The sequence below is a fragment of the Petromyzon marinus genome, chromosome 8, assembly GCF_048934315.1.
Source record: "Petromyzon marinus isolate PM22_M1 ecotype Great Lakes invasive population chromosome 8, UKy_Petmar_22M1.pri1.0, whole genome shotgun sequence".
In the NCBI taxonomy this organism is placed as follows: domain Eukaryota; kingdom Metazoa; phylum Chordata; class Hyperoartia; order Petromyzontiformes; family Petromyzontidae; genus Petromyzon; species Petromyzon marinus.
Window position 1 is genome coordinate 12,833,729 of NC_133674.1, and position 18,391 is coordinate 12,852,119.

Consider the following 18,391-nt stretch of genomic DNA (forward strand, 5'->3'; position numbering starts at 1 on the left):
AATTGTATCAATTAGGAATAAACTAAAGACAACAATTTTGCCGCCGAGAGGGTGAAACATTTGTGGTGGGCTGTGCACGGTGGGAATTCGGCACCGGCGAGGATTTATATATATATTTTTTTAATCTTCCATTGCCGGTCAGGTGGGAGCCCCTTAACGCTGGGGAACGAACGCGATGTTCAACAAGGTGTTCGTTTGTAACGAAAGCGTTGAATGTTACCCAGCGGTCGACGCCGGTCGTTAAACGGCGCGTTCGAATGCAAAGGCATTTATCCGAATAACATTGCAAGGGTAAAAAAATAAGACGCGGTCCTCGTTAGCTTAGCGCGGAAGTCTACCCCCCCCATCCCCCCCCCGAACACCCCCCTCGTGACCGGGCTCAGTGGTAGAGTCCGGATCAAGATGGCGGCCAGCGAGGATGTGAGTCGTCGCACGTTCTCGTGCCGTCGTAACTGCGGATGCGTTCTTGTTATCGGCGGTTTTTTTGTTGTTGTTGTTGTTGTTTTGTTTTGATCAGCCCAGCTTGGCGTTGTTGCTACTTCGCGGCTGCACGTCGATTAAACGCGGCGCTGGCTGCCGAAGGCGCCACGCGCGAGACTTGTTGTGGTCCAAGACGTGGAAGGTGGCGCCAGGCCTCCCTCTGGGCTAGGCCTCGCCAGACTGGCACTGTTAACCGAGTTACTCCTCGACGCTCGGTTCGTCGAATTCGTTTGTCGGAGGAGTATTGGTTTACGATTTTGAAAAAAAATGGCCTTAGACATTTCTTGCACCGCCGTTTAAAAAAAAAATCTGTACTTTACAAACGCTGCGAGCGAAAGCCCGCCCCGGTGTTTTGGCCTTTACGCGAAAGGCGTTTAAAATTAAATCGCCATTGAGCTGCGTGTATAAGTTCGGTATGTGCACGTGTTGTACGTTAGCGCACGTGTGGAAACATATCTTTTGATTAGCACGTTTGGCTGCGTACGTAACTTAAGAAGTTGAACATACATCCCATCATCCTACCCGGACGAGATGAGTGCTTTTTTGTTGTTGTAGAAAAGTTAATCGTTCAAAGGATATATCGGTCCCCGTCACGAGAATATGGAATGTTAACCGCAAGCCCCAGAGGCCGCCTTTTAACGTGTGCATTGCTGAACGTCCCTTTGACCATAGAGATATTCACTTTATAGTATGTAGCACTGTGTGGGCATCCTATAAAAACAACAACCGTCATCCGCCACTAAGTGGCGGGGACGTCATCACGGCGCTTGTCCCAGGCTATGTAAAATTTCAGGCCACGTGAAGTGTCGAAGGCTCGCTGGCAGAATATCTTCAGGTGCCATAGGTTGACTTGGATAACTTTATATCCTGTAGGCAGCCTGTAACCGGGTCGTAGGAATATGGGCCCTCCACCTTTGTCATGGACACGCCAATTCAGATGAACACGGCTCAATACTCATTTGAACATGGGGACATTTTTACTCATAACAGCAGCATATAGTATACATGCTCACGAATAGTGGATTGACCAACAGTTATCTTTTGAGTGTTTTTTTTATTCTAATACCAATTTACATGTTTTTATCATTTCAGGATGCAGAATTGGCAGAGTTGAGATCAGCAGTCTTGGCCTCGTTCAAATCTGTAAGCTACAAATTGGTTAACACTTTGACCAATAATGGTGTTTGCTTTAACTAGACTGTATTAAACAGTCTACTCATTTACACAAACTACAATTTCATTAACTTTATGAGGTGGCACAGTTTTAATGAGTGTTGTAGCGGATATGTTACTGAAGTTTGTGCCTTGTTTATTTCTGGTCCTTAATGAATATGAGTATTACACTCTTATGCTTACAAGACACTCAGCTAGGTTGGAAATTCAACGAATTTGTCAATACTGCCCTACATGATTCACTAAATATATTTGTTCCTATTAAGGCATTTGGTTGTCAAACCACTAGTAAAAGATTATCACAAAAACATGTTTGATTTTAATACGCAAGCTGTATCCTAGCTATAACACTAAACCAATCCAACTACTTGGAACATCAATAGTTTAAGTCCCTTAATGAGATGAAAGGCTTATAGCTCCAAATTCAGGAACACTCCATTACCTGTTACTTTTTTAAAGAATATATACTCATTCATTTGGACAACGTTTTAAAGTGCTTGCACATGACAAAGTGATCAGTTTAAATGTATTTGTTTACATTGTTAATCAGCAGCAGCCATGATCCATCGACTGCTTGATAAATGCCTCTCCGAGTCTTCACGATCTCTACATTTTTGCAATGTAACAATCCATCTAGCACCTGCACAAGAGCGGCTTTTCTTAACCCATCTCCACAGTAGATGTCCTCTCAAACATGTTTTCTACTTTGGTGATAACTAACTGCGTCATTAGGTTACCACCAAGTTCACTTCATTTAACAACTTTCAATTGTTTCCTCATCATGTGTTCCTTTTTGCCTCAGTAATTGCAAGTGCGCCCCTTTCCATGCATACTTTTCAGCTTTCGTAAAAAATTTGCTCATAAGTAATATTCACTGAATTACAAGATTTGTTTTGGAACTTCAGAATCCACTTGAGAAAGAGTTCCTGATCTATAGTGAATGAAATCGATTCTGATGTCGTTTCCGATTTAACTTCGCACCACCCCTGAGAAAAACTAACTTCTTACAAACCCGTTATTTTGTTTTAGAATGTATTCTTGCTGGATGAATACAGCATGCATAATTCAAGACTTAAGTGATAAAAACTAACTATATACAGAAACAGTACACATTAACTGAAGGTTCTGAATATGTTGTGCCTGAAGGCTATAAATACTTGAGTATAACTATATGTAAATATATTGAAAAAAATAATACAAGTATTAATCTATATAAAAGGGACATTTGTGAATGTGTGTCTGTTCGAAATGTTTAGCATACTTTTCAACATGTAACAAACTTGAAATTTGGCATGTGGGTAGCTTCCAGACTGTACACAATGCAAAAAGTATAAAAAAATACACTTTTGTATTTTGGGGGGGGGGGGGCAATAATGCATATATTTTGCACGGCACGTGAGCGGTGACGTCACATCTGTGATGTCACCCGCATGCGGCAGCGTTATGCAGTGTGCCTGCTGACATCACGCATCTCCCCCACCCTCCGCGTAGGCCGTGTATTAATCCAAGACAAGTTTCATTTATTTGGTATAGCCCTGTGAGCCATGCGGCTCTTAAGTTGGGTGTAACCGCAACAAACAAAATATGAATCTACATTGCAGAAAACGATTACACCACAACCAGATCAAAATAAAGCTACAAAAACAATGCAACAACAGTAATCATAGGAACTGTCGCCCCCCCCCGGCTCCGTCGGCCTCCCCCCCCCCGGCTCCCCCCCCCCCCCGGCTCCGTCGGCCCCTCCCGCTCCGTCGGACCCCCCCCTGCCCTGTCGGCTCCCCCGGCTCCGTCAGCTCTCTCCGTCGGCTCCCTCCGTCGGCTCCGGGCAAAGCCGGGTATTAAAGCTAGTCTGTATATATAAAAGGGAACTTTGTGAATGTTTTTCAGTTTCAGTTATTAAGTATAACCCTGTGAGCCCTGCGGCTCTTGACTCGGGTGCAACCACAGCAAAACAAAAACATGAATAAGAAACATCTTAAAGTGACTACACGCAACAGAAAAATCCTGGAAAAAACAGCAAAGTCTTCCAGAAAACACACCATAGTTCAACGCTGTGTGCAAAAGTCCCAGTGGGATGCAAGTCAAATAATAACAATCACAAGACAATGTAGATTAAAGTTATCAGGCTAACTCTGTACAACAACAAACAAATGTCGCTAAACCAAAACTTTTCAAAATCAAAAAGCTACAAAAACAATGTAACAGTGATCATAGGAACTGTGATTCAAATTTAACAAACGATATATATAACATGTACGACCAAACTTTGCAGCCATAGTTGGTGTGTCTGTTCGAAATGTTTAGCATGCTTCCCAACATGCAACAAACTTGAACTTTGGCATGTGGGTAGCTTCCAGACTGTACACAATGCAAAAAGTCTAAACATAGACTTTTGTATTTTGGGGGGGGAATATAATCTATTGCACGGCAAGTGAGTGGTGACGTCACATCTGTGATGGACTAAACTATTAATTTCCGTGCGAAGAATGGGTACACCTGCTAGCCAAATATATAATGGCCATTATACACAAACATAACTACTCTATTAAAAACTAAACAATTCGCACCTATAATTTTGTTTAAAACTTGATCAATAATTGGAATTCACACAATAATTTTTTTCATACCACCTCATACCAGTAATTTCTTCTTCAGCTACATATCGTAGTACAGGAAGAGCATCATGTTGATCTGCTCGGCCTTCAGTCTTGAGCGTATCTTTGAAATAAGCTCTCCAGATTTGAAGAACACTCCTCCGAATCAGCACTCATGTCACTGTTTGCTGTCAGGTCACTGTTACATAGTAGCCTTGAAGAACAGTATCACATTTCTGTCTGTGCATGGTTTCCCCTTTGTCCATTAAAAAAACATTTCTTTTCTATTAAAATGTTAAATTACATTGGTACAGTGTTAATCTTTATTTGACATTTGGTTAATTACTACTTTTAATTTTCCTCGGACGACTCGGAGAGAGACGTATACCTTCCGGGTTTGATTTATACATGCCGATTTTTATGTCGCATTGAAATTTACAAGGTTTTTTTCCACATTGGCTATGTTATGTTGTATGCAAGTTCACTTATGCATTCCGTCAACAAACGAAAAACAACTCGACACAGCTGAGATTTTTTTGAAACTACAGCTCTTGCTGTTGTCAAATTGCACTGTCCCCCGAATCCCCTGATTGACAGAGACTGGTGCCAATGATCAATCGCGCAATAGATTCGTAACATTCCTTAACAAGTAACATTTAATACCTCCGGATATTTATGGCAATTGAATAAAAGATAATTTGTTTTAATTAATAAAAAAAATTGTGTTATTTAAATTCCAAGATTTGGAATCAATCGTGGGGTTGGCGTAGATTACATTTTGTATGAAATAGAATCGATTTTGAAACTTAACGTAAACTGGATTATAAACCGATTCTTCTGTGATCGACTTGCTGGCCCTACTTCTAGTTGACCAACCACAGATTGAGATATTGCTTGACATCAAATTCAACAAAGACTGGTGTGATACATCTTAAAGTTACACTTAGGTAGATATTTTTTTAAGCTAATTACAAAGTGAAGATGGTTAACATGGAGGTAGGATTTAGCTTTTTTTAGTCTAATTCTTAACAAACAGATGGGACGGAATCACAGCCAAGTGAGGAACCATACCCAAGAGAGCATTCACTTCAAATATGGAGTGATGCAATAGAACTGACATAGTTTTGCTTGCAGAAGCCATCATCCAGCAGTGGGTAGATCATGACTGATGATATTTTGTACACTTAGTCTTAGAAACAAATGCCATGTGAATTGTGAAAAAATATGAGTAATAATGCAGTAATGTTCTAGTTAACAGACGTACTGTGTTTTGATTTAAAACTTTTGTGACTGCAGGGATTCATATTCTTGGTTCTTTCTGTAAAGTCACGTAGAAGGGAAACAAAATAACAAAAATATAAAACAATAAAATTATCACGACGTTTTGACTGCAACACAAGCAATCATCATCAGGTGTGAAAACCACAGAAGAATTCCCTCATCAAGACTCTGCACCATAGAGCCCAATGCATATCCGACCAGGAACACATAGCCAGTGAACTCAAGCACGTACACCAAGCTCTTAAGGCTAATGGTTATTCCGACTACACAATCCGCAAAGCTATCACTCCAACCATGAAGAAGGACCCTCTTGAGCCTTTCAAAAGCATCACTTTACCCTACATTGCGGGGATCACAAAAAAGGTCTTCAAAATCTTGAATAAACACAAGATCCAGGTCCGATTCAACACATTACATAAAATCCGTGATCTGGTTCCACCTGTAAAAGATGTGATTCCGGACATACAGTACCCTGGCGTCTACAAACTAAGTTGCCTCTGTAGTAGTAGTTAGATTGGAGAAACCAAACGACATGTCTCGGACCGCATTCGTGAACACAAAGCAGACCTGAAACACGGTAGGACCAACACCTCGGCCGTGACAGATCACTGTTATAATTCAGTAGGTTCACATGACATTGACTTCTCCAAGACAGAGGTTCTTTGCAAGCCATCTGGCTACCATGAGAGATTCGTTGATGAGGCTATCCACATATACAAACAGACAATTTCAACCGAGAAGATGGATTCTGGCCCAGCAATCATTGGAAGGATTTGATAAACCATTTCAGGTCTTAATTGATTGTTCACGCTTACGGTGGCTTTCAGACCGCATCCATTATTTTTCGTCTCCCCACTCTTTTCCGAACATAGATGGACTCGTCCATCTGAACAAACTGTCAAATCTCTCTCCGTGGTGCTAACGTTAAAAATAACCGCCATTTTTTTTCAAATTTTCTTGTTGTGGTTTTCACATCTGATGATGATTGCTTGTGTTGCAGTCGAAACGTCGTGATAATTGTATTGTTTTATATTTTTATTTTATTGTTTTCCTTTTACGTGACTTTACCGAAAGAACCAAGAATATAGACATACTGTACATCAGATTTCTCCTGTATAAATAAAGATTGCTGAAAATATAACAGTGCTCATTGACCATTTTAGCTTAAACAGTTTGGAAATGGTCTTCACACATTCAACATATTCGTACATTACAATTCATAATAAGCTAAAAGCAATTTTTGTGTATTTAATTTCAATGTTGAAATTGTATGTTGAAAATATACCATGATAGTAACATTTATTGGTTGACAGATTTTTTCCTCGACTCCTGCATTTCATTGCACACAGAAATTAAGATGATTTTGCATTAGCAGAATATAGTTAGTGATGAACCCTGGCAATATGGAATTCTGTGTGTTGCTCTGCTGTGTATTATTAAACATAATACAATTAAACTGTATAATTGCACATATTGCTGTTTCATTGATGGTGATTATCTAGGGCTATGTGTTATGGGTGATTATGTAACCTTTTGGGTGCATATGTAGCTGGAAGTATGAAGAGCTATCCGGATATCAGATTTTACAAATCAGTCAGAATTATTCCAAACATAGACAGCTGTAGAGATGATCAGAAAAGAGGGCAGAACTATGCATATGCTCAAACAATACATCATTACGACAGACGTCTAATTGAAGCATAGTCACAGTTGCTAAATGTGACTCCAGAATGGCAGAATAAATGTCCCTAACATAAATTACTGACTTGTGCATATACAGAAATCTGCAGATACAAAGATTGAACAAGCGAGTCTGTCTCAGGATGAGAATAGCAGCCAAGCAGAGGATGACGAAGACCTGGAGGTTTTGCGTTTGGCTGCTTTACAGACGAAGAAACTGTCAGCCTTCACAGTAAGCTCTTATAATCCTGTAACTGTATTCTGCAGATTCATTGAATATTCTGTTTTCATGGGCAAGTTCACTGTCCTTTAACGATGGGTAGCACAATGAAACTGAGATAATTTTGAAATTTTGTAACCTTTGCGTGTGCTGTTTCATTATATCCATTGAATATTAAGGTCATGTTTAAAAATGTGACCATATAAAAAATCCTGGGATTAACAACTGTCTGGAAGCCTGGCCTACATTCTTTACAATGTTACATCTCGCTTCACAAACTTTAATAGGCCTGTTGAATTTCATATATCTTGCAAATGAGACCTGATTAACTCATTACATAGACCCATGTATATGTTAAAGGGCTGTCTGTCTGGTGTTCATCTGTCACTATTGACCAATCAGAATGGTTCTCTGGCAGTCTGACATTACTGACCAATCAGAAAGCAACATTTACAAATCTCGCAATTGGCACCACGTGATATATTTGGCTTCTGAGGTAATAAGTGCCTGCTAAACAATGAGTAGTATACTACCTCAACTTTGACTTAAAACTTTCGTGACTGCAGGAATTCATATTCTTTGGTTCTTTCGGTAAAGTCACGTAGACTAAAAAAACGGTAATGTTGACAATTTTTTGTATTTACTGGACTTTACCGAAAGAATCAAAGATCATGAATAGTATACTACCTGCTAGATAAAGCATGCTTATTGCACTTAATAACGCTGCTTATACGATGCAGTACGTATATGCAGTACTGTTGCAGCTCGTATTTATATTTTTTGGACATAGTAATGTTTTGAGTGTTTGCGATGTGTGTGCTCAGTGTGGGTGAGTGGTAAGCGTCAATAGGGCCAGGTGATTGGTGTTTCACAATGTTTTTACTTTCTCAGATTTTGGATTGGAAGTGTAACTGATTCAATAACCTGCGCTTACAATTATTGTCATGGGGTCTTTGCTATTTCCTGCTAAGCCGATGGTGCATATTCTTAATGTAGACATTACCAGACAGGTATGATGGAACTGGTTTTAAACTGACGTATTATCACGATGACCATTAAAGCTGTCCAACTTACTATTACTTTTAATTTCTTTGCTTTATTACATAATGCAGCAATAATGGGAAGTGTTTAGAAATTTCCCACTGAATGCTGCTACAAGCGGAAAAACAAAAACGTCAGTTTCTCTACAGCAGGATTTTTATAATTTGTAAAAAAAATGTTTTTTGTTTAGGGCACTGAAACAGAAGATGATGCTACCTATTTGCCTGCAAGTCCCGATGAAAGACTAGAAGTGTATCCTAAGCGGAGTAACTTGATAGTCATTCCTCTCGTCTACACTGAGACGGATCTCCAGACAAATCCACCCCTTGGCGGAGAGTGCAACATGAGCGTGAATGAGCGCCTGCCTCATCACATCGTTACAGAGGTGGGTTTAAGGAAACATCACCAAGAGTTAAACACAGCGATTACATTATAAGCAACTAAATTTTATTACATGCTTCTTAATTGTACGCTCTGATTTACAGAATGCTCTACATATTTTAATTAGATCACTATTTGGTAGGGTTTGCGACAAGTTATATTTTACTAGATGCTTGACTGAATTCAGCTCAGATGAAGGCCGCTTGTGTTGTGGCCGAAACGTCGTGAGAATATTATTGTGTTATTTTATTTTATCAATTTATTATTTTATTCTCATTCTACGTGACTTTACCGAAAGAACCAAAGAAGATGAATCCTTGCAGTCACGAAAGCTTTAAATAGAAATTCAGCTCTGGAAGTTTGATGTTAAAACACATGGATTTTGCTCTGTTATCTATTTAGCACCATTGAAAATAAGTTGCAATACAGTAAAACCTTGGATTGCGAGCATAATTCGTTCCGGAAACGTGTTTGTAATCCGAAGCACTCGTATATCAAAGCACTCGTATATCAGTTGTGATCACGTGACGCTCGGCAGACAAAGACCTCGCTCGTTTATCAAATTAATATTTAAAAAAAATTCTCGTCTTGCAAAATACTCGCAGACCAAGTTACTCGCAATCCAAGGTTTTACTGTATAGGAAAAAGGCAATAGACTGGCAGTTGACCATTTCATTTCAATATTACTACAGGTTGAAAATGTAACTAACGTTCCGCGTTTATTTTATTAATATTTTTTGCACTACATGCACATTTATTTACATTTATTGAAGTAAATATAAAAATGATGAAGGTTTTGTGCTCATTGCATTTTGTTTTAATATAAATACACGAATCTGAGGGGGAAAAACGGTAATGTTGACAATTTATGCCAGGGGTGGGGAACGTCTGGCCCGCGGGCCGTATGAGGCCCGCGAAATAATTTGGTCTGTTCCAACCATCACATTAGGGGTGAGTTACTTAAATGTTTGGCCAAATATAACAGGCTAATTTTAAAGTTGATAATTTTGTATGGCCCGCGAATGATGTTATAAATGTCCAAATGGCCCTTGGCGGAAAAAAGGTTCCCCACCCCTGATTTATGCAATCAAAATAACCATTCATGAGGTTTGCTTATTTCTAAGATTGCAAGTGCTTGTTTACGTGCATTGTTTCCCGTTATGAAAATGGGATTCACAGTCATTTAGGTGGGAAAACAGTGAATTTAGTAAAAATGTTAATCGATTTTTGTAACACTGTTATGACATACAGCTATTTTCAAGTTTCATGGAGTGCATTCTTTACGCTGTGAAATTGATGGCTTTTACAACACAAATATATGACAACAAAAGAGGATTCCAGTTCCTGCCTCTGCCCTAGTATTCATTTTCATTTCAACCAGTGTAGCTAATACATAGTGACATTCCTCGTCTGATGTAAATATATTTTAAGGGTGATGATTGCAACAAAGTAACTTAGTGTTTTGGTTGAGATTTAAAAGTTTATGTTGACATAGCATGCGCAATGTGTAAAATTGCACAGGGCTTACATGAGTTGACTTAACATGGGGAGGATTTAACAATGAAATCGAAATATGCATGTCATTGCAGGGTGCTGAAGTGATGGGATCCCCACAGCAGTCAAAACGGGATGACAAATTCAGTCGCTTTGAATCTGACAGTGACTCGGACAATGAACAAAGCCAGTCGGAGTCAAGTTCGGATGAGATGGAAGACTCGGGAAACCAATCGGAAAAGGGTTCTTACAGGTCAGATACTTCTGATTCTGAAGAGGATGCATGTCAAGGATTTTCAAGGGAAAATAAAGATTATTCTGCAACTACTGATGCTGATATGAGCACAGGAATATCCAGTGCTGAAACTATATTAGAAAATAAGTCGCCAGTAGGTGATGCTTCACAAAGTATGAATACAGTGCAAGAAGAAATGATTGCTGAAGCTCTTGAAAGATCTGATAAAAGCCCAGCACATTATGTAGAAGATTCTCATATTTCTAAAACATCACCAAAAGAAAACTCTCCCTGCAAGAATTCAAAAGATGACAGAGTGGACAAAAAGTGTCCGCATTCAGACGTGCATCGGCCATTGTCATCTTTGTCACCTGGCAAGGAGAATCTTTGTGGCCACACAAAGGATGACAGTTCATCACAGCGTAAAAGTAAACATACATCGGCCAGTGACGAGGATGGTAACAGCTACAGTGAGTCATTGAGATTTAATGAGTGTTCGGACAGAGAATTGGGTTCATCTAGTAAGCAAACCAGGCATCCTCATTCATCACATAACATTTTAGATAGGAGGAAACATGAAGTAAGCAACAATTTACAAAGAAGGTCTCATTCTCAATCACCTTTAAGGTTTTGTGGCAGGGAAAAAACAGAGGGCAAAACATATTCTCGAGAACGATCGAGGTCTCGCTCCCCATTGCATGCCTTTCATTTAACATCCAGCAGAAATACCTTTTCAGAGGATGACAAAGGTCAACAAGGATATGATTTGCTTTTGTCCAAGAAAAATGCTCATGCAATTGTCATTGAAAAAGAAAAGGAAGATAGTCAAAAAAATAGGTATGCGGAGCTCATCCCACTTCCCGATGAAGCCACACTGGCAGCAAGAAGGAGAAAGTTTGAATGTCAGGAGGTGAATGTCAGCTCTGCTGAAGTGAAACGTATTTCCCTAAAACACATAAAATTAAAAAGAGAAGTGGACAACGAGGCTGATGCATCAGTATATCCAGTTTTTAAAGAAAACCAGGATGGAGAGAAAAGGTCAATTGAAAAAAAACAAGATAATTGTTCAGAGGATCACAGTGGACGTTCAGTAATGGAAAATCTGTCAAGCGCAAAGGATAATGGCATTTATAATGACAGATATCCTGATAGTGATGATTCAGTGCAGCGAACAAAAAGAGAGAAGTCATTTGAAAAGAGAACAAATAATTCCAGGGGAACTGATGGGCTTGTGGACAAAAGAAATGAGTTTGAGACCTATTCCCAAAGAAAGGAGTTGGATCCGAGAAAACATGACCTGCGAGATGAGAGGGACATTAATGCCAAAATGAGTCGGGTGGATGGAAAGAAATCTCTTCAGGAAAAACTAATGTCTCTGGCTTATGGTGGCGTGGACAATGATGCAAATCAGATGGAACATTTTAAGAACAGAGATGAGGTCAATGAAAACAAAAAAAAGTCACTGAAACACAGGCTTGGACCTTTGAAGGAAGACTGCAAAAAATCTGTCTCTGGACCATCAAGAGAACACGAGAGAACATTTAATGCAAATGATGATGTGCCTTATGACCCCATCGCCATTTTAAAAAGTGTCATAAATGATAAGAAAGGCACGATCAAGCAGACGTCAGTGCAGTTGGAGAGATACAGGCACAGGATGGAAAAAAGAGACTCAGTGCCACGAGAAGATAAGGTGAACACAAGGAGCCAGAGTCCAGATAAGGATGACTCTCATGCCAAAAGCAAGAGGAGAGAAGGCAAGACTTCTAGCAACATGGAGCGAAAAGTCCTCATCATGGAAGGTATTGTCACTGTGCTCCCTTAGAAACACTGAGGTGTGGTAATTTTAAGAACAGGGTGTGTTCATAATCTTATTTTATTGAGGCTACATGAGGGAGATTGGATAACTAAGTGGTCCTTTGGGAGGAAATACAATTTATGTTTAGGGGGAAGTGAGGAGGGCAGGTCACAAGGCAGGTGGTGTCACAAGGCTGGCAGATGCAAAGTGCGAATTAAACCAATTTATAATTGCACTTTGGTCAGAAAGGCAACTGCCATTGAGCAAAGTCTTGGTGGTACTCCATATCCAATATGTTTTACCTTCAAGGGTCTTTATGGCTTTCCAGAAAATTTTGGGTTTATCTTTTGGGCCAAAGGGGGTAGCCTGAAAATGATGGTGTTTGGGCTGCAGCAGTTCCTTAGGCCTGTAGTTGCTCCAGTTTGAGTCTAAACCTGTTGGCTTAGTAAGTTTCCAATCTGCATTTCTGGAAAGGATGAACTGGGCAATTGTTTGTATTGAACCAGGGGGCTTGATTTCTCCTGGAGCATGTTTGTCAACTATAGATTGCAAGGTCTTTAGGTTGGTTGTCCAATATGGGAATCTTACATACATAAGGGAAATCAGAATTAACAATGCCGAGATTGAAGGCCTGATACTAAAATTAATTCAAAGAGCGTTTAAATGTAAAATAATGTGGAACTTGAAGCAGATGCATGTGTCGAATGCCAAATATCATTGAGTGGTCACTTAGATGATTTACCCAGGCACACTTTTACAGACTCTTCTCGAGCGTTTGACATGATGACGTCAAGGATTGATGAGTTATCAGGGGTTTTTTTAATATGAGGACTTGTTGGTGAACAGGTGAGCTGAGATAGGTTGAATACATTTGTGAAGACAAAAGCTTCAGTCTGAAGATTGACCCAGTTCAAGTTTAATCCTTTTTCATCATCTTAAAAAGCTAGGCTGAATTATATTTACCATGCAGCCCTTGCTTAGCGCGACCCCGTAGAACTCTGATTTGTTATGGCGCTCATTGTCCTGGAGAAATTGTTTTACTACAATGAAATGAAAACATTTAAACAGCGCTCATGAGTGAGAACACACGGCAGCGCCAGGCGAGGCAACGTGTACCCCCCATCATTCGCTCAGCCAATGAGAGTGACGTACGCTGAGCCAGTCAGACCCCCCCCCCCCCCAGGAATTGATCATGATGATTATCATGAGTGGTGATCATGATTACATTTAAAACAAAATCTACCCCCCCCCCCATGTTAATTTAGCCAGGTGAGAACTCACGAGACCAGGATAGTGTCAGGTTCCACCTAAAAGAAACCTCACCACAACGTTTGACTGAGGGCATCACTAAGACCGGCATTGGGAGCGCAGCAGCTCCAACCTCATCTCCCGCCGCTGCCTTGCAGGAGTACAATAGATAGCACTCGTGAGTACAGCACGAAATTCGATTGTTATATATTTGTTTATTCATTAAATAATGTTTGCCATCTGTATTGTTATTATTAGTGCTATTACCAATACCCCAGTGAAGCGCTCATATATTGCTCATACGAAAGATATAACGCTGCCGGGAATGCATCCTCATATATGCAATGGTATGATTACACCTTTGTAGCACTGATTTTGATGAGCGCCCACTTCTCCAGAAATGCATCTTGAGCGCTAAAGCGAGGTCTGCCTGCCAAATCGTGTTTTCTTCTCGACGTAATAGTATGTGCTCGAGGTAGAAACACGTTTTCTAAAACCAGCATGCTAACATGGTTGGGTGGCCATTAGTTTGTCTTCATCAACCTTCGTGCACAGTTTACATAGGTGTGGTAAGAGGCTGATGATTCTATAACTATCCCAAAATCTGTTTTGTCTGTTATCAATGGAAAAATTAAGGATATTTATACGGTTGAGGCGTTTATTCTCTTGTGTAAAGGAAATATTTAGGACATGTATCTACTGGTTGTGAGCCAAGATGTGCGGCTGAATTTTTTATGATCGCCACAGTGTTATCCCATCTGGTCTGAAAACCTTTCTGTTTTGCATAGAGTGAAGGGCATTGGTTATCTCTTCAAGTGTGACATCTACAATGTCCTCACCTGAAGCATTTGTCATGATTTTATTTGAAACGATCTGTAAAGCTGTGGAAGTAGGATATTTATGATTTAGAAATAAAACCAGACAAACGACTGTAGTAAACGTTATTTAAGGTCCAATAAAACATGTCAAGTGTAATGTTTGAAAGGGTTATGATCGATGAAAATACATTCTTCAAATAAACAAACTCACGGTTATTAAGTTGTGTTATGCAAAAGGATAGGAATAATTATTAACTATTGTTTTGTATATTATTACAAGCAAGGTAACGTGTGAAACTTTGAATGGCATTTCCTGTAAGGGTTTAATGCAAGAGTACATGATGATGGAGGAGTGGGCTTCTGTTTTGCGGCACTGCATAATGTAGTTGTGTAAATTATGAGCAGTGGGGGTGGTCAGCCGTCTCAATGAAGCTTATCTCGAATAACCTCCTCTTACACAGAAATGTATAGCGATCAATGATTTCAACTACAAATTAGTACAAACTTTACATGCAGCGTTTGGGCATTAAGCGCAGACGTAAGATTACTGGGGCTGTTAATGGTGTGTATTTGGTGCGTATGACTTGAACTGTGATTGTCTCTTCTTCAGGGGAGGAGGAGTCACTCCAAAAACGTCTGCCAGTGCACCTGCGAATTGGTGAAGTCAAGCAGCACATAACTGTAAAAAAAACATTTGATTGTTTAGTGCAGCAAAGCAACTCCAAAGGGTCGTATCAAACGGAAGGAGGAAAACAAAAGCAGCAAGAGGAGCCAGCATCAAGCGAAGGTGGAAGCTGGGAAATGTCAAAGCGGAGCAGAAATAATGAGCCTGTTTCAGGATTGGCTTCACAAATATCTGTTCCCCATAGAAAAGAGAAGGCCGAAGCACAAAAGGATGTTTCGGCAGACAAAGAGAGTGAGCTTGATGAACGAATTCGGAAAATCCAAGAAAAAAATGCAGAAATTCTCCGTCGAAAGCAGGAGATAGAGGCAGACAAGAAAAAATATGGCTAAGAAGTGAAAATATAAATCCGTTTTTTTTTGCGATTGCTGTTAAATTATTATGTGATTTTATGTTGATAGTAAGTATCGAGATATGAGCTAATTGATAAAAGACCAAAATGTTATCCAGTTTATCTGAAATGTGCTGATTTACGCTGAGAAAAATACCTGGTTAAAGTTTACCACTATATTTGTCAGGTTAATAGTGCACTAAAAATAACAATAACTGTTTTGACAATGGTGGAATATGTAGGGGGTCTTTGTGAAATGAAACCTTGACAAACTCCATGGCCATTCAGTGGCTTTTTATGTATTTTGAGTAACATTAAATGTGCAAAAGAACACGCACACACAACCACGGATTGCCTTTAATTCTAGCAGGATATCTGCCCACTGTTGACTTGTCTTTTTCAGTTCAGTCTGCCTTTTGACACAATTAAATGTGTACATTAATTTGATTTCAGTCCACCTTGTAACTTTTTGCAGTGCCACAAGTTTTGTAGGTATGTAATAAATGAAACAAACCTCAGGTCTAAAGCCAATTACGTGATTTATTGCGTGTTGTTTTGGCATCTACACTTGGTGAAACGCAAATTACCATCTGCTAAGTCACTGATGGTGATTTCAATGCAGAATATTGCTCAATAACTAATCCAGTCTTTATGGTACTGGTGTTGACATTGCCAATTTTTGGGCAATAACTTTAAAAATACTGCTTATATAAAAAAAATCTCGTGTTACAAGGAGATGTCAGAAGGTGTTGATATTGTAATATAAATCAAATACAGAAAATATTTCTTAATGTATAAAGATCTGTAAAAAATATCACTGAAATGAAGCCATGTTTAGGTATTTTCCTTGTGTTCGTGGCGCTTTAGCAATCAGTTTTTACTTGTACATGTTTCACATGTAAATATATGCGCGTGTAATAAATAGGTTCCCTTTTTCCACAATGAATTTGTTTGATACCTTGCTATTGCAGAAGTTCTACTGCTGTGTATTGTATGTATGACCTGTGAGTGCACAGACTACATTGTATTAAAAAAAATTTGATTATATCATAAATTAGTGTAGTGCTGTATTGACAATTTCTAGTATGCCCATTATGCTTCGATAAACAACATTAAATACTGTAGGTTATATGTTTGTGGGCCTATGGTGCTACCAGTATGCACACAACCACACAAACTTGCATACCCTGAGTTAATGAATACTGTACATGTGCGACTATATCTGCTTTGACCAATTAACCGTCGACACCCAGTGCATTGTGAGACGTTCACAAATTAGAGTTTCACGCAGTCATTGTATTAATCTCGCATACTAAACCACAACAAAACATTCCCATGTTTAAAGTAGTTTTGTCTACCCAGTAACCCATTTGTACATAGTGTAAATCATCTTAGAAATATGTTCATATATCTGACCTCTTTATATTTCGGCTTGTGCCTCAGTCCCCATTGAGTTAGATATGTGCCGGACATGCTGTACAGTACTTTGAATAACTTTCTTGGAGCACGTGGTAAAGCTCTACTGGACCTCAATGGAAAGATAGATGAATTAAAGCAAAGGTGCGCCACTGTGACTCAACGGAAGATCAAAGTGGATGTTTGCAGAGCCAACAAAAATAAGTCATGTCCGTTGTTTGCAAAGGTAACTCTGAGATTGTAAAGTCATGCTTTAAATATAGCAGGAGCAATAATAGTTTATTGCCTTTTGCCTAAGGTCATTTTTTTATTAAGAATAATAAAATAGTACTTGAATAGATGTTACTAAATTTAAAACCGAGAGTGCACTAATGTAGTCAACACAGTAATCATGGTCTTACTATATATAGTGTTGTACATACTGATGTATAGGATGTTGAGAATATGCAATCTATGTTTGACGTTGCCACAATGTATGATTCATAGTTTTGTCAGATGTATCTTGCCAAGAGATGCATAAAGTACTATCGTACAGCTGTGAATTCACAACGGCAGTCTTAATCGGTTATGCTGGCTTATTAACATGCGCTAAAAGATGGAACCATTGCAAGTATTTGCGGTGGGATTGGCATTTCAAGATCCCCAACAGTTAGACGTGGGGAATTAAGATTCACACTGGGTAGTATTTTTGTAGGAAATGTGTAAACCCAGCAAAATGTCATTTGAGTCTTAGCAAGCACGTGAGTTGTGGGGTCTGATATGTATGGGTATGGCAGTACAAGTATTTGAGTTTACACAACATAGTCTTTAAGGCACTTAGGTAATACAGCATGATTATCTTTACATGCTATGACAACCCATGCTGAAATAGCACTAGAGTTTCATTTGCAAGTAAAAGCTATCTGTTAACTAAGTTTGATAGATATGCAATAACGCTGGTGGTGAAATGGTGTGTTCTCTGCCTAATATGTACAGTCAAAATATTTTAGTAGCGCTCAATGGTATCAATAAACAGTAAAAAAATAAGCTGTGCATGTTTTCACGCCAGAACATTTGGAATATTGTTCTCTAAATAATGCGTGAACTTTTCTCCTTTTAAAATAAAATAAAAGTCCGATGCTAAGAAATGTTATTTTAGCGAAGCTAATTCATTAACACTGCCACAAGCAATTCAATAACAAAACAAGGTTACCTTCCAAATATAGGTCTCGGTGGACAATGCTATTCATAATTTAGCCACAATTAAGTTCAATAACTAAAGTAAAAATACATTCGGCACAAAGTTAAATACAATTATCACGGTCTGAAAATTGTGATAATGCATCATGCATATGTACACCAATTAAGTACAATATACGCCACGTGTATAGTTTCACAATCCCTGGGGTACATTTCCTTTTCGCAATTGAACAAAACCACTACAAAAAGTGCATATTAAAAAAACGATGCTAAAATGTTATTCTCTTTCAAGTCTCCATATTCGTACGTGTTACCAAGGTGACAAACACCACAGACTATT

At 39.1% G+C, this 18,391-nt stretch overlaps 1 protein-coding gene across 2 annotated transcripts; it reads left to right on the top strand.

Moving 5' to 3' along the window:
* Positions 1–352: 352 nt before the first annotated feature.
* LOC116940234 (uncharacterized) lies at positions 353–16,402 on the top strand. Of its 2 annotated transcripts, XM_032949725.1 has the most exons (6): positions 353–420; positions 1,573–1,623; positions 7,309–7,440; positions 8,660–8,854; positions 10,440–12,381; positions 15,054–16,402. In XM_032949725.1, exons 1-6 carry the CDS (start codon positions 403–405, stop codon positions 15,455–15,457), a joined length of 2,742 nt encoding a protein of 913 aa, XP_032805616.1. In that variant the 5' UTR covers positions 353–402; the 3' UTR covers positions 15,458–16,402. The 2 variants fall into 2 exon arrangements, with proteins under 2 accessions (XP_032805616.1, XP_032805618.1); XM_032949727.1 differs by lacking the exon at positions 8,660–8,854.
* Positions 16,403–18,391: the final 1,989 nt, after the last annotated feature.